The sequence below is a fragment of the Glandiceps talaboti genome, chromosome 7, assembly GCF_964340395.1.
Source record: "Glandiceps talaboti chromosome 7, keGlaTala1.1, whole genome shotgun sequence".
Lineage (NCBI taxonomy): Eukaryota > Metazoa > Hemichordata > Enteropneusta > Spengelidae > Glandiceps > Glandiceps talaboti.
The window spans coordinates 4,394,565-4,411,247 of record NC_135555.1 but is presented as its reverse complement, the minus strand read 5'-3'; the positions used below and the strand labels follow the sequence as shown (position 1 = coordinate 4,411,247).

The 16,683-nt window shown below is 38.3% G+C and overlaps 3 protein-coding genes across 3 annotated transcripts; 2 read left to right on the top strand and 1 right to left on the bottom strand.

The window, feature by feature from the left end:
- The first annotated feature begins 2,149 nt into the window (after nt 1-2,149).
- LOC144437748 (single-strand DNA endonuclease ASTE1-like) lies at nt 2,150-5,172 on the top strand. The gene has a single exon (XM_078126763.1). The coding sequence runs from the start codon at nt 2,215-2,217 to the stop codon at nt 4,534-4,536; it is 2,322 nt and encodes a 773-aa protein (XP_077982889.1). The 5' UTR covers nt 2,150-2,214; the 3' UTR covers nt 4,537-5,172.
- Nucleotides 5,173-7,104: 1,932 nt separating this feature from the next.
- Nucleotides 7,105-11,269, top strand: LOC144437752 (single-strand DNA endonuclease ASTE1-like). The gene is made up of 2 exons (XM_078126766.1): nt 7,105-7,132; nt 8,522-11,269. Exon 2 carries the CDS (start codon nt 8,604-8,606, stop codon nt 10,407-10,409), a length of 1,806 nt encoding a protein of 601 aa, XP_077982892.1. The 5' UTR covers nt 7,105-7,132; nt 8,522-8,603; the 3' UTR covers nt 10,410-11,269.
- Nucleotides 11,270-12,936: 1,667 nt separating this feature from the next.
- Nucleotides 12,937-16,639, bottom strand: LOC144437736 (single-strand DNA endonuclease ASTE1-like). The gene is made up of 3 exons (XM_078126746.1): nt 16,554-16,639; nt 14,663-15,921; nt 12,937-14,596 (listed from the first exon to the last, which is right to left on the bottom strand). The coding sequence occupies exons 2-3, from the start codon at nt 15,884-15,886 to the stop codon at nt 13,319-13,321; spliced, it is 2,502 nt and encodes an 833-aa protein (XP_077982872.1). The 5' UTR covers nt 15,887-15,921; nt 16,554-16,639; the 3' UTR covers nt 12,937-13,318.
- Between the last annotated feature and the right edge of the window lie 44 nt (nt 16,640-16,683).

The following is a 16,683-nucleotide window of genomic DNA, read 5'->3' as shown; positions in this document are numbered from 1 at the left end:
ACATCTCCTTTCTTGAATGCTATGTCGAGATCTACTGCCCCTGGAATAACGGAAATAGTTGATGATAACTGTAATGTATGTATAATAATAAAACTTTATTGCAGGATACACTCCCATATACAAAAAAACACAGATATGACACAACAATACAGACATTAAAAACCACGTAAAAGTGTATGTATGTATGTATGTATGTATGTATGTATGTATGTATGTGTGTATGTATGTATGTATGTATGTGTGTGTGTGTGTGTATGTATGTATGTATGCATGCATGCATGCATGCATACATGTCTGTCTGTCTGTCTGTCTGTGTGAGTGAGTGAGTGTGTGTATGTATGTGTGTATGTATGTATGTATGTATGTATGCATGCATGCATACATGTCTGTCTGTCTGTCTGTCTGTGAGTGAGTGTGTGCGTGCGTGTATGTATGTATGTATGTATGTATGTATGTATGTATGTATGTATGTATGTATGTATGTTACAATGACCACCTTCTTGCTAAGAAAGGTAACGGTAATTGACACCATCCAACCATAGCCGTTTATTTTTAAAAAGGGCAAAGTGGTGATAACTTATTTTCGCCCTTCGTGTACCATGTTCTTTCTTATGCGATGCCTGTACACAATTCACAAATTTACGTGCATAATTCAACATGCCCACACTTACCCAAGCGAATTGTCTGATCCATCTTACTCGCCAAACCATTCTGAAGGTAATGAGGTTTGTTGATCAGGCCACAAATGTCGTCACGTTTGACATATTTCAAGTGCAAGCTGAAGTCGTCAATTTTTAAAGTTGGCATTGAAATCACGGTTCAGTCTTGTCAAAACATTCAAATTAAAGGGTATCAGGAATACGTTCGCAACAGATGGATCATTATACATGTGCAATATGCTCTCCTCGTCTCTCTTAAGATCAACTCCAACAAGAAATCCATCGTTAATATCTGACAAAAGAAAAGGTGTTATTCACAAGGTATGCGTTCCAAAAGTGTATTACCTGAAGATCTGAAGCGTTCTAATACATATCCGATATAACCAAAAGAAGACAGTATACTTGTGCAATTATTAAAAACCAGATTTAAACTGAATGCCTCCCGTAAGGGAATCACTAATTATGCAAATAACTCATTAAACTTTCACTCACAGCTGAATGTAGGATAAGCTCCAAAAATTATACGTGGACAGAAGCATGTACAATGTAGTCGTATTGCCATAACCACAGACAAGTAAGTCTGTGGTATAACAGAGTTAGAGCTGATAAAATTTGACTTATCAGATTTACACAATTGTCTTGTCGACTAAGTTTAGTCCGTTAGCTCACATTTACTGAATACATGACTCCGAAACTTCACAGCTAACACATCACACTCCGCTGGCAAATGACTGTCGTGCCGAAGGGCCAAGTTACAGTATACAGTAACAGCTAACATTCCATAAATGTAATTATAGTCTAGAACTTGACCGTTTTGATAGATTCAACGGAACACAAACTGCACTACACTACACTACACTACACTACACTACACTACTACACTACACTACACTACACTACACTACACTACACTACATACACTGCACTACACTACACTACAAAATTCAACTTTGGGACCTATATTACACAAGCATATTACATACTATGGGTGTATTACAGAACAACAAAAATTTAAACTTGAAGGCATGTTAAATTAAATTCATATTTGTTTTTCAAATATGACTAACAACAATTTAAACCAGAGAGAGAGAGAGAGAGAGAGAGAGAGAGAGAGAGAGAGAGAGAGAGAGAGAGAGAGAGAGAGAGAGAGAGAGAGAGAGAGAGAGAGAGAGAGAGAGAGAGAGAGAGCAACCTATTTCCGTGGCCCTTATCAGAGAGAAGGGGGGGGGGGGTGAAAGAGACATATATCCAGCTGTAGTTATGATCCTTTTGTCATCGGTTTTCCCAAAGACACTGACCGATCGAAAATATTTAGTCAATTTTTAAAACATGCCCATTTAGGAAGAGAAGGGATCAAGGTAAGCAAAAAAGTCAAGTTTGCCAGTGTACATCACCTAATATTTTGCTTGCTTCCACGACCAAAGCAAAGGTAAGCAACTCTGAGAAATTAAACTTATTTCATGTCTTGTTATTCCTATTGACAGGATTTTCCCCTGGTTGGCCACCGGTACTGCAATTGTCTGTGAATAGTAATCAAGAACATCTCAAAGTTACAATGGGAATATCTAAGTTGGCTACGTTTGTTAAAGAAAATGGTCTTTTCAAATATAAAAAACTACATGATACTCGTGTCATTATGGATGGAAATGGTCTTGTGAAGTGGCTGCATTGTAGTCAAGAAAACGGTGGAATTGGTGGAAATTACAAGGACTTTGAAGCTACCTGTATCGAGTTCTTCAAGGCGATGGAGCGTTGTAATATCAAACCATACATAGTCTACGATGGTGCCATTAACGATAAAAGATTAGATTTAACCATGGGTCGTGTGACTGGAAGGATTAGGGAATATTCTAAGATCATAAAAAATGGACGAGGAAGTATACTATCTGGTTTTACATATGATGTCTTTAATAAGGTAGCTGAAGATCACCACATTCCCTTTCTGTGTTGTAATTTCGAGGCTGATGGTGAAGTAGTTGCACTTGCTAATGCTTGGGGCTGTCCCGTCATTGGTGAAGATTCCGATTTCTTGATTTTCGATATCAAAGGTGGATACATACCTCGCACATCAGTGAAGTGGAAGAAAATGATCAGAAGAACAACCATGGTAGGATCCAGTGATAGCCATTCTTGCATTTCAGCCGATATTTATTATCAAAGAGATTTCTGCGATCGATTTCACATACAATGTGCAGTGGTTCCAGTGATTGCCGGTTTGTTCGGAAACGACTATATCTCACGTGATATTACTTCTAAATTTCATCACAGCATATCACACATCGAAACACCAGGGAAAGACAACAGCAAATTCTCTCGTGCCCTAAAGTGGTTACAACAGTACGACACATGCGAATCTGCCATCAATAAAATATCAGAAGTGAGTGGAACCAGATCAAATGACACCAAAGAGAGACTTGAAGAAGCCATACAGATGTACCAGTATTATGGGCAATCTACGCTGAGGCAATATTTTGAGGAGATGGATGGGAGAGGGGATTTGGATACCTTGGAAACTCTTCTGTCGCATATGACTATCCAGAGTGACGTCTCCTTTCCACAATGGTTCATGGTTTTATTTAAACGAGGAAAAATCCAACCTGGGTTTATTAATCTTGTAAATCAGAGGAGGTCATTTACTCATCTATTCATCGAAGACAACAGACAACTAAGCTGTCATAAAGTTTCATTGCCAATTCGAAAAGCAATGTATGGTATTCTGTTGGAGACCCCGCTTTATGCTTCACTCGGAGTTGCAACTGATGATCTAGATCCAATGGCATGTATTGTTGAAGAGATAGACCGACGATCCCATACTGAGAGTTTAGAAACAGTGCATGTTTCACCACTTACATCATTAGAAACCTTTGGTCCACTTCCTAATTTAGTGGATATTCCATCCTTGTCTGATGACAAGAGAAAGAGTCTACTGATGGAGATTATGGGTTCAACACCGAGTCAGTTTGAAAGCCTACCATCTGAATTACATATCCCTCTGGCTGTCACCATCTACTGGATGAAGAATGCAGAACCACCCGTGTCTGAACATCATATGATGGGATTGTTGTATTATTTTGTGAGGCGGCAACCATCCAGGTTATCTAAGCAAGCCTGCCAACAGCCTTGTGTTAGTCCATCGTCCGAGACAGGTGACAGAGTAGCATGGAAGTTTATCCATATCTGTCAAATTTGCTTGGACGTTGTTCATGCATGTGCTCAATGGCAGAGTTGCATGCAGTATGCATTGTACTTGAACACACTTCTTCAAGAGGCCTATCCAACTCCAGATATGACGGACCTCTTCCATGGATCGGAGATATCGGCAATCTATCATAGAATTGTTCGTCCACCAAGAGAGCGGATAGAGCAATACTTGCAATCTGAGAAGATGCAGGAGTTTGATCGATTATACAGTGTTGTCAGAGAGAGTGGTTGTGTACAATCATCTAGTGGTAGATCTTATGCAAGTCATACTCCAGAGTCTCTTCACACATCGACAGAGAATGAAAGTTTAGGTCAGTTTGATGTTCCCATTCTTGACCTTGCAGGTGAAGAAACACGTGGTGCTACTAAAACTACCTGTAGGGTAGGTCATGGAAGTGTCCCTAAATTTGGCAGAAGAGATCACCACTCCCACTTTGAAGGACATCAATTCCCAATGTTTCCTTCAGTACAGGGTCAGCGTTCTGATTGGCCAAATAGTCAGCAGAGTAATGCGCAATCAACACAACGACAATCTAGTACAAGAAGACATACACAACCAACGTGCTACAACTGTGGTAAAAGTGGCCATAAAAGTCCCAAGTGCCAAAATAAAAAAAATCAATGTAGAAATTGCAGTCGATTTGGTCACCTTGCTCGCTTCTGTCATCAAAAGTAGAAAGCACCAGACCATACTGACTGTTCACAATAACTTGAAATGTCGAACAACGAATCATACAAAATATCTATTTTTTAAATTAGATATATTGGAGTCCAATGAAATGCAACAATGTGTGTGTGAATGAACGAATCTTGATCTGTAAATGTCACAGTGATATGACATTTACGGAAGATTTTTCTTCTTCAAATTATCTAGACTGTAAGATATGTCGTGTCGTTCAGACCTAATAAGTCTGCTTAGTTTAGGTGCTGGTTGATAGGCGTGATATGATGAATCACGTCGTATCCTACAGACTATCCAAAGAAACATTGGGGCAAATTTACTTTAAATTATTAAAAGCTGTATGAATGAAGAGATCATACATCAAACACTTATATTAGAATAGCTCTCGTGTTGCTGTTCAATGTTCACGAAACTTTATTTCGAGATTGATAAATGATGGAAGATTTGATTTTTTTAAATCGACTATGAATCCCTGATCTGTGATGAGTTTTGAAGATGCGTTTGGCGTCACCTATAGAGTACGTTGCCCTAGATATCGTAGCGTGCATGTAGCAAGATGTTCTATCCATTTTTGACAAGCTTTGGGTGGAAGAGTATTGATTTTTCAATATAAATCAAGTGTAGATTGTTAAAACTTGACACCTCGCATTGTACATCGGTATTCAGTAGTATTTAATAGTGGTGTCTGGACAATATTCGTTATGTTTAGTTTCGAAATAGTCGTTCTAATAAATTTGATGTTTCGATTTGGTGTGGACTGAATGCGTTTTGCATTGTATGTAGGTTTGTTTCCCCCCCCCCCCAGAAAGTTTTGAATTAAAGTTGATATCTTCAAGATTGCTACTTCACCCCTTTTGGGTATTCATTTTGTAAGCTGTGTGTGTGTGTGTGTGTGTGTGTGTACATTCAGTATCGCATAGTCATTTTTACGACAAAGTGAACTGATCTATACTACTGGACTCTGACTCATCGTGATAGACTGCTCGAAAACATAAAAAAATACAGACTGTAAGAACAATACTTATGCATGATGTCATCTCTATGTCAAAAGATAAGGACTTCACAAACAATCCTCTCTCTCTCGAGGCTAGGCTGTGTCAGTGACCCACAAAGTGACCCACAATCCTAACATGTCATGTGACTGGTCGCCGCACTAGTATACACACACTCTTTTTAGTAGTCTGAGTGCATGTACCTGGTGGCCAAGGCGAGATAATAAGGGTGTCGTTTTAGCGTGCAAATCTCACAATTTACTGAATATAATAGTTATATTGTCAGTAAAATTGGGACAGTAACGCCATAATAGTGTAGAATGGAATATTTGGTATGCTATGCACGGATACAGTGCATCGACGGAAAGTATATATGTACTACATTACACACGTATATGCCACAACATGACACATGTACATGGCAGCATACTTTTATGTTTTAATTTGTTGCAGTCATCGTTTGGCACACACAGTACTGGTACATGATATGTTGTGTCGAGTCAAAACCTCCATCGTTATAACAAAACCACAAACATGTGGTTGAAGGTATGCCAAGGCACATTCTAAATAACATTGCAAATGCAATTCTCTTTCGTTTTAAATATCACACACGCTATTATTAGAAATTCTTCAGGAATTACAGGGGTCCGGTCTGGGGCCCGGTATTTTGTGTACAGTGTGAACCTCCCCATCGATTCCGTTCTAAAAAAGTGGCCCTCCTAATTTCTTGTCTCTAAAATATGTCCACCGCCCCATTTCAAATATTTAAAAAAAAAACATGGGTTAAAATTAAAATGCTGCTAGATGTAAAAAAAAAAAAAAAGGGACACGAATCCTAGAATCGATGTTACCACATTGATAATTTAGAGGCATTGGTTGTTTCCCATCACCACCACCACCACCACCACCACCACCACCACCACCACTACTACTACCACCATCCACACTACCACAGGGAATTTGTATCAAGGCACTGCAGTAATTAATTTCCACATTTGATTCTAATTGGCAGAGCTGAAGGCCAGAACTCCCAAAGACTAGATGAGTGCACTACGTACCGACATTGTCAGGACCTAGGTTAACACCTCCACTCCACAACATTATCCTCAATATCTTACCACATTACTCATCATTCCTGTGGAGTGAAAGTAAAATGTAACCCACCCCTAATTCAATTTCCTATAATTTTACCCTCCCTCGAGAACTGATTTGTAAACTGTGGCCCCTGCCCTGTAGTTACTGTTAGTTAGTGTATATTATTTTCTATTAGCCATAAGAACTACATATCCAGGTGCATGGCATAATACAATTTTCTTTGCATGGATCATTCGCTGAACTGATATGATTTCTTGGTAATACAAGTCATTCGAGGACACTTACATTGTAATTTCATTTTTGCTTTGAGTTCGTGGAATTTCCAATGACAGCCCACGAATACATTGTATAGTATACCTGGAATTCCCCGAAGTGCAAATACGATCCAATGGTTAAACAATTTGTATGACTCATTACTGAAAAAAGTCTATATATATGTGAACTGCTGCACTGCTGGGCAAAGTTTCCATAGTCGGCGAACCTACAGTTTTCGATATTTTCAGGTAAGTGAACTGATTAAGCTATTTTGCCATACACTCTACACGAATGGTCTATGATTTTACAAAATGGTGGAACATATATTTTTTTAATTATTCGAAGAATAGGGACACCTAAATGTTGTGCATATGCGTTGCGGAAACACATTGTATTTTTCTGCACGTTCATCGCGCGAATAGATTGTTTATATGTAATGAGAAACAGTGTGCACGTGATTTTGGAAGACATCTCGAGATTGTTTTCATTGAGATTATACGACCTAGTTGGTTTGATAAGCGGCGACGCTATCTCGGCGCTCAATGTATCTGAATGGCCGCCCTTTCCCCAGGCCCTTTCTTAATTTGGAAGAACAGAATTTTGCTAAAACAGGCATATATCAGTTGAATGTAGTCACAATATATACTGTTCGTCTTATCACAATTGTTCGTCTTTAAAAACGGTACAATTTTGACAGGGTTCATAAGGGCTGTCTGTGTCAAAGGTTAGATCGACATGCATGATTTGCCCACTTCGTTGCACTGCACTGTGAGATACGAAACACGATCTATACTGCTTGAATATTATGATAGTTTGATGTCAAATTTTACTCGCTGATACAAAGTTATTTACAAGTAACTACTGAAACACAATTCTCAGGATGAACAAAATTTACAAATGGGTCATCGACTTTTCTTTAACTCTAAGCAGTGTATAAATTTTTTTGGGGGAAATCAATTCTGGAGCGTTTTACGTGTAGTGACCTGTAGTATTTTACTCCTCTTTACTGCTTTTCAGTGGAACAGTCAAACGAAGACATCGTATAAATTAGAAATATAAATACAGTAGGAATATCGTAAGTTAAAAGTCTACAGTTGGGAATGTGTTAGTTTGATGTGTAATATACGTAGCGTTGTAATTTTCACAAAAACTAAAATTAACCAAAGATATAAGGGCCAAGATATAACCAATTTCATGACTGTCGTTTTCACATTGTACCATAGACAGTGGAGTGGGGAGTCCACTGTCTATGATTGTACCCATCCATCGCTGAATCGTCGCTGTAATTGTGGCCTACATTATACCCCAGACTAATGACTCAATAAAATTGTCTTGATTATATCTTAGATTATATTGAGGAGACCTCTACGGAAATTGTAGTACATAAAATTGAATGCATGACTTTATTTTTGCGCCGTTTTCTTGGAAGAATTGTATGATGGTTTGTAAAATTAGAAAGTGCACGTACGTATAAGCAGCCAAAAAAGCTTACTACATGTACTATTCACGTTCTCCGGTACGACTCTACAGTGCAGTACTATGTAACTTTGCAAATCAAATACGCTGTTGCATGTGTATATATCTGTAGCTTGAATACATTAGACTTATTTTAATCATTTTCCACTTTTCTTCTTTAGACCAGCTTCCATCAAGACCGTTAACTTGCATCCAGTCCATTCTGAGAATCCACACTGTAGACTCACGTTTCAAGATATAACCATGCCGAGAGGATTGACCACTTTCATTACTAACAATTCTAGTTGTCTCCAAAGCCATGAATTACACGACACGCGTGTAGTAATGGATGGCAAATGGCTGGCCCATTGGTTTTTCTTCAACACTGAGGTGGACTTCACACATGGTGGGGACTACAAGGAGTATGCAGTAGAGTGCACTCAGTTCTTTCAATCTTTCCAAAGGTGTAACATAACACCATACGTATTACTTGATGGTGCTGATTACCTGGATGATAAGAAGTTTGGTACTTTGATGGACCGTGCTCAACAGAAAGTAGATCGTTCTTTCGACATCACCCAGGGTGGGGATAAAGGTCTTCGTCCGATGTTTGCTATGAATGTCTTCATTCAGGTGCTCAATCAGCTGAACATTCATCTTGCTGTTTGCGATTTTGAAGCTGACGACGAGATCGTTAATTTGGCGAATGCATTCAACTGTCCTGTCATCGGGGAAGATAGCGATTTCTTTATTTTTGATGTCAGAGGTGGCTACATACCGATGAAATATCTTAAATGGAAGGAATCCAATGCTGAAGGATCTAAGTCCATGAGATGTGAAATATACACATTGAAAGAATTTTGTAATGAATTCAAACTACAGAAGGAAATGCTCCCCATCTTGTCTATCTTGCTGGGAAATGACTTCATCCCAAGAGAAGTATTCGATGACCTGTATCATGGTAAGATAAAACGACAAGTGAACATACCTCCAGCTGAAGGTGTTCGTGTAAGACGTACTATCGCTTGGTTGGCAAAGCAACGGTCAGTTCACCAAGTCACATCTCTGATGATACGGTCGGTTTCATACAGTGAACCTGACATAGAGGCAAAGATCAACGATTCGATAGAACTATACCGAACGACGAATGCATCGAAATTAGAGAAATATTTCCAAAACAAATCCAACATGGTGGAGATACCAAGATGTCCGTTACCAGAATGGGCTTTGGGATCATATCGCAAAGGATCTCTGTCGCCTTCTGTCATTAATGTCAGATATCAAAGGAAGACTTTCATCAACGCATGCATAGAAGATATTCGACAGCCAAGCTGCAGCAATGTGTCGTTACCCATCAGACAAGTTATCTATGGTATTCTTCTACAGAGAGATGAGAGTTCTGAAGAGGGTGATATTGAAGAAGGGGCAGTTGCTTCTCTTTACGACCAAAATGTTGTCACGGAGATTGACAGAAAAGATAGACGAAAAGAAATAACTGAAAAGGTTGTTACAGTCGTCAGTGAGTTGGAAAACTATGGCCAACTTCCCGCTCTGTTTGCAGTTGCATCACTCGATGAAGCTGACAAGAAGAAATTGATGATGGAGGTTCTTGACGTAAATACTGACGTTGTAGAAGGCCTTTCTGAAGACCTGCAACTGCCCATTGCAATCACTATGTACTGGAAAAAGAAAGCTATTCCAGAGGTTTCCAAACACATCTTGCGTGTCCTGTTACTTGGTATGGCCATTGGACATTTCGGCGATGAGACGACTGAAGCGGAAGTTGAGAACCTAGACCCTCCTCCCGCACCGATGGATTTAGAGATGGTTCAAGCATTAGCACAGTGGCAGAACAGCATGTACTTTGGCTTACAGTTGAATTCGCTACTTAACCAGGCCTATCCGATTCCTGATGTCACACAATTGTACAACGGTACACTGCTACACAGATTACACGCCACCAGCAGTACTGCAGGGGATGTTGAGATCGAATGGGCTAGAGAAAATTTGTTGAATTCTAACGCGCCTGCCCAACAGTTATTCGTAAAACTCGTCTCTCTACCTTGGTAAAGACAACATTGGGAAATCAAGCTGGAAAGAGAAGAAAACAAGAAATAAAGTACATTTATGCTTTGAAGAAATTGAAATCCCTGTCCCATGACATACGAATCGAAGAAACGTAAATTAATTTGTGTCATTATATTAACCGTCAGACTAATATGGACACTTCCACGTTCACATTTCGGTGACGGGTTACACATCATGAAGTTAGAATTAAAAATTTCAGCACAGAGAGCTAGAGATGAAGATTTTAGATCGATTGCGTTTTGTTTCAGTAAAATTGCCATTTACACACAAAATCAACAATTGTAAGATATTCTACTAGTTTGTTAATTAAAAAAAAGTTAGAAATGTGTACATTTCCGGAGAGATTTGTTTAGATGTGAATACAATTTTTTTTCTTACTCTATATCGGAATTGATCTTTCAACCTAAAAATCAAAGTGAAGAGATTTAAATTTTGGGACAACACAGTGTAAGTTGCAAAGTTAACCCTTGATTCAAGCAAAGACAAGAAGAAAGAGTTTTCCATCAACTTTGTACAGATATCATTTTTCAAATGTTCCTTGAAATATGAAATATATACATGTTACTTTCAATATTTAGTAATAGAGAGCTGTTCAAAGTTGATTGTAATTTGCATGTGTATGCATGCCAAAGGCTACACTTACAGTCTTACTATAAATTTGAAGAAAAAAATCGAGCATACATTACAGAGGTTTGTGATATAAAATTATTTATATTTTTCAAATTTGATAATTATATTTTTATTCCTAGGATAAAGGTAATCAGTAATTGCTATCTAAATGCATTAATATTTCATCGTCATAATTAAGTAAATTTACCTTGACAAAGTCTAGTTTTGAAATGTCACCATATAACAATTTCCACTCACTGAATCTAATTCAATCTGCAGTGTAAATATACATCTACAATAAATATTTGGGTATAAATGGAAAAGCGACTGAAGCACTTTTTATTCTAGATGCTGAACATTTGATTTTATATATATATTTGTTTGTTTGTTTGTTTGTTTGTCTGTCTGTCTGTCTGTCTGTCTGTCTGTCTGTCTGTCTCTGTCTGTCCATTTGTTTGTTATACATCAGTCAACACAAATATGAATAAAATGTTGCATGACCCGACCGACCTTTTATTTTTGCCTGTCAGAGTGTTGTCTACTGACCCTCGTCACAGAAATTATTTCTATGTACCCTCTCGAACAAGAGTTCTTCTTCCAAACACTGACATCTGGGCTATTGTTTAAAAGACCACATGAAAAAAAACAACAGGCAAACCAAAGCAACACTTTGGATGACGAATGTATTTTAAAAAAATATTATCATTCATATGATAGTTTAGTATACAGTCCCACAGATATGAATACATGCTTAGATATATGTGTATTCGTGTCTTTATATTTTCATGTATTTGCAAAAGCTTTGCTTATTTTTTTATGTTTATATTTGTTTGTAACACCATTCCTCAGCTGGTTCCTGGGCTCCTTGAATTACTATCAGAAAGTATTTGGCTGCAATGCCAACTGACAATCTTTCTAAACATTTGTAGTGACACATTGACAGAGATATTTGTAAATGAACCAGCTGTACATGTAATGGGTAATGTGGATTCATATCTTCCTAGATACAAGGAATGAAGTAGTGGTCATATACTACAGGGGGTAGTGTGGGTGTTAATTTAGGAAAGTATTATTTACTGGAGAATAACTATGACCTTGGGCATCAAATCCTGGGCTTTATTTAAAGAAACCCATTTTCAATTTAAAGCCCCCTCCTGCTAGACCATACCAAATAAGAACCCTCCCCCATCCCCAGAGTTACAACTTCTTACATATTCAACCTGGAGAATTTAGTGAGAGAGGCAGTTATGAGAGAGAGAGAGAGAGAGAGAGAGAGAGAGAGAGAGAGAGAGAGAGAGAGAGAGAGAGAGAGAGAGAGAGAGAGAGAGAGAGAGAGAGAGAGAGAGAGAGAGAGAGAGAGAGAGAGAGAGAGAGAGAGAGAGAGAGAGAGAGAGAGAGAGAGAGGGAGGGAGGGAGGGAGGGAGGGAGGGAGGGAGGGAGGGAGGGAGGGGGAGGGAGGGAGGGAGGGTGGGCGGCCGGGAGGGAGGGAAGGAGGGGGAGAGAGAAAAACAGAGAGAGTACTAGTGATGATAGCATTGACATAATGCGAATATTGTATCCACTATGACTGTATATCTTGATGTACATAAGCAAAGTAAAAAACACTTGACACAGACACAAATACTTTGTTTAGAAATTGTTAACTTATGGAATCAAAGTAAATTTTATTTGTAACATTATCAATAATAACAGACAAGATCCTTTAGTTGTTGTTAATGTACCAATATGGCGTCACACCACTGCACTGGCACTCACTGCACAGATATGGCAGTTATTTCAAATTTCACTCACATACTAATTTGAGGGGTAACACTGAAAAAGAGAAACACTCAACAATAAAAGTCTTTATTTTAAAAAAACACAGTAGCAAAACTAATTGCAAAATACTAGTGCAGGGGTGAGTACAAAGATCTGCCTTGGTTGCAATTAACGTGCTATATGCCAGTTATATGAAAGACAATTGTATAGTTTGGCCACGAGGGGTGCTGTTTGGAAAGACAAAAGATTGTACAGTTTGGCCACTAGGAGTGCTGTTCAGATGCAGCTATTGGATCACAAACAAGGGCCATGCGAGGCTTTCAATGATGATTTGCTTACATCAATTTATTTACACAATAATGTTTGAGGGTTTAAGTTCTATTTTTTAGGATAAACTACAAGGCTGAATAAAAATGACAAAACAGCCACCTTTATTGGAAATCAAAAACACAACTAATTACTTCAAATGCAGAGTTTTACACAAAATGTGTCTTAATACATAGTTTGAGCAGCTTGTGACTCCTTTAGTCTTCAAAAGTCATTAAACTTGAAAATCTGTTGACCACATCACAACTCACTTCATACTGCAATGGTGGACTTGAACCCAAGTCTGAGAAGGAATCATTACACTCCTCCCTTTGATCGTTTTGGCCAGTGGTCTCTGCTACTTCTGGTATGACCTCTCTGGACTTTTTGGACTTCTTCCGATAAAACATGTCTTGATTGACACAAGACATGACAGTTGTGTGCATGGACTCATAGATACCATAAGCTTCTGGAATCTCAACCAGCAGTGTTCTTTGAATCCATTCCAGGGGTTCTGATTTCAGCAGCGAGCGTAGCATATAGTTCATACTGTGGATCAGAGTGCCGTGATACAGTCTGGTTATATCAGGAACGGGATATGGCTGACAGAGGATAGCATTGAGGAATGATGTATACTTCATACAACTCTGCCATTGCGAAAATGCCTGAATTGCACTCACATTTATCCTATCTTCTTTACAAATGCCTTGAAACTTCTTGAATGATTCTATTAGTAGTTGTTTCGGAGAAGACTGTGTTGTTTTGCTTTTTGTAGATTTACACCCTTTTGTACAACCTTTCATGCTCACATCTGACCTCTCTGATTGACTGCTTTTGACTTTAGATATATTTTCCCCTTCATCTGAGCCATGGTTTTTGTCCCTCTTCCCTTTCTCAGCTGATTCTGTTTCCAAGCTAGCATCACCTTGTTTCATTTCCAAATAGTCAGACTTTTCATGTACACCTGTGTTACCTGTTGCTTCCTCTGTAACTACGAGGGACATATCTTCTTTAACATCAAGGCTATCGTCTTCTTTATCTTGTTTATCTTTTTTATGTAGACTTTCACGGTCAGTTTCCTTTGGAACCATGGCAACCACATTTTCTATGTCTCCTGTATCATCATCAGGCACATTACTAATCTTACTCTCCTGGTAATGACTGGTGAAATAACCCTTCAAGAAACACAGTAATAAAGCCTGCACATGTATAGTTGATACCTTTGGCTTTGCTCTCTTGATCCAATATATTGTCACACCAATTGCAAGTTTTAGTTCACTGGGAATGTTTGTAAGTTTCTCAGACTCAATTCCCAAGACTTCTGCTAACAAACCTTTCTTAGCAGACACAGACAACGTTGGAATGGTTGACAAAAATGGAAGGTCACCAAAATTTGGAAGAACCAAGATAGGTTCAATCGGAGTCTGTCCAAGGTCCATCAGCTTCCTGTCATATTCAACAATAAGTGGTATTTGTTTCCTTGATGAGGACATGCTCTCTAAAAGAGCATTGCTACTGTCACAATCAACAGTTACAGTTTGTGTATCTTTGACAACATATGCATCTACTTCTTTCAGTAGAAGACCATACAATACTTTTCTGATGTCCAAGGATGCATTATTGCAGCTTGCTTCAGATACATCTTCAATCAGGTCAAAGGTGAAATGTCGTCTTTGGCAAATTATATTAAAACAGAATGCAGGTAGTATACCATGTCTGAAGAGAGCCATACACCAACCTGGTAATGCTGGACAACCTCGTATTTCCATCAGACCTACATCCATGTGATCTCTATCAAAATAATTCATGAACTTTGATCCTTCTTGCAAGTTGTATGCTTGCATAGATTTGTCTAACTTCTCACCAATTTTCTCTCTGTCTGTCTTCCGTAAATACTTCAGTACTGTGGTGATAGCTGCACGGAGCACTTCAAACTCAGAAAGCCAATTGATGGTACCTTGCACATGAGCAGTTCTCTTGGAGACACGTCGAAGATAGTGTACAGGCAGTTTAACCTGACAGAAAAAGTCATTGAAAGTTTCTGATGAGATGTAGTCATTTCCAAGTAAACTGGCCAACAGTGGCATCATCTCGTTGTTGATAGTGAAATGGCTGCAGAACGTTGACAGATTGTATTTCTCTGTAATAATGTAGTATTGCCTGGATTTTGGTTCTTTAGTTCCCAAAATTGGATGTGGTTCACGGTCATGATCACTCTCCTCCTTGCTGGACAAAATACAAGGATTTTTCCACCAGAGATGTGTCAAGGGTATATAACCAGCCTTGATATCAAAGATAAAGAAATCACTATCTTGGCCAACCGCTGGACATGCCCATGCATTGGCTAATGCAACAATGTCACCATCTGCTTCAAAATCACAGTATACAAAGGGGACCTTCAACTTCTCTAAGACATTCCTGAAAACTTCAAAAGCAAACACAGGTAGAATTTTGTCCCCACCACCACTGATAATATTCAGTGATCTCTGAATCTGCTGCTTTGCACGCTCCTTCACAGTCTTAAGCTTCTTATCATCAACATCGTGGGCACCATCAAATAAAACATAGGCTTGGACGTTACACAGCTTCATGGATCGAAAAAAGTTTGTGCACAGTTTCTCATATTCTGTGTAATTCCCACCATGTCTGTAGCCGACCTTGTTGTAGAAGAACAGATTGTGTACCAAGCCATGTCCATCGATTACAACTCTTGAGTCATGAAGTTTTGAAGATTGTAACAGCTGTGGATTGTTTTCTATGAAGGAGGTTAGACCTAGAACTCCCATCTTGACCTCTGACACGTGTATGTACACAAGAAAATCTGTAGGTAAAATATATCAAAAAGTATTTCAAATCTGATTGTAAAATGTTGATAATTTATTTTATTTAAAATATTGAAATGCTGACTAAAGCTAGGTGGTTGATATACCATAGGTTTCTTAACTTTCAAACAAATAATTTTCCCTACATAAATATTGTTATCATTATAGTTTCAATCATTTGAGAGGCCATTGATGTATAAAAACAGTCCAAACAAGTAACAAGTTGTTTATGACAAAAAATATATATGAGCTAAGCTTCAGTATTAGATCTATCTTCCCAATTTAACAGTTTAACAATGTGAAGAATTTGATAAGAATTATCAGTGAGAATGTCTTTCCTTTATGCCTCTTCCCCATAAACATGATAGAAAATTGTCCTCCCAGAAATACAGTAAATCTTTTTGATTATTTGATTTACTTCATAAAAAAATCAAAAACAATAAAATATTTTTTCACCTGAACAGTTTTGAACTGAAACCATCACTATGATGACGTCATTGAAATTTTGATATTCTAATTTTTTTCTTCTCTCACCATTTTGATTCTGTGCACACAAACTTGACAAAATAGCGATCTCAACTTTCTGCTAATTCTAAATTGTGAAATGTACTCGTTAATTACATCAACTTACGGTTAAAATGGTGCGGGTATCGAACACTGGTCAGGCAGTGAATGCTAATCAAGTACTAATGATTACTGTGTGTTTTCCCTGTGTCACATCGCGTCAATACAAACCCGGAAGTTTGGGGAGTCCCCTTTGG

Bases quoted from the DNA above. Each gene is read 5' to 3' on its own strand.
- LOC144437736 (XM_078126746.1), bottom strand. From the start codon at position 15,886: ATGGGAGTTCTAGGTCTAACCTCCTTCATAGAAAACAATCCACAGCTG. The intron at 14,597-14,662 runs GCATATGTTGTC...GCTCTTTTAGAG, and splicing joins TTCTACTGAAAGAAGTAGAT to AGCATGTCCTCATCAAGGAA.
- LOC144437752 (XM_078126766.1), top strand. From the start codon at position 8,604: ATGCCGAGAGGATTGACCACTTTCATTACTAACAATTCTAGTTGTCTC.
- LOC144437748 (XM_078126763.1), top strand. From the start codon at position 2,215: ATGGGAATATCTAAGTTGGCTACGTTTGTTAAAGAAAATGGTCTTTTC.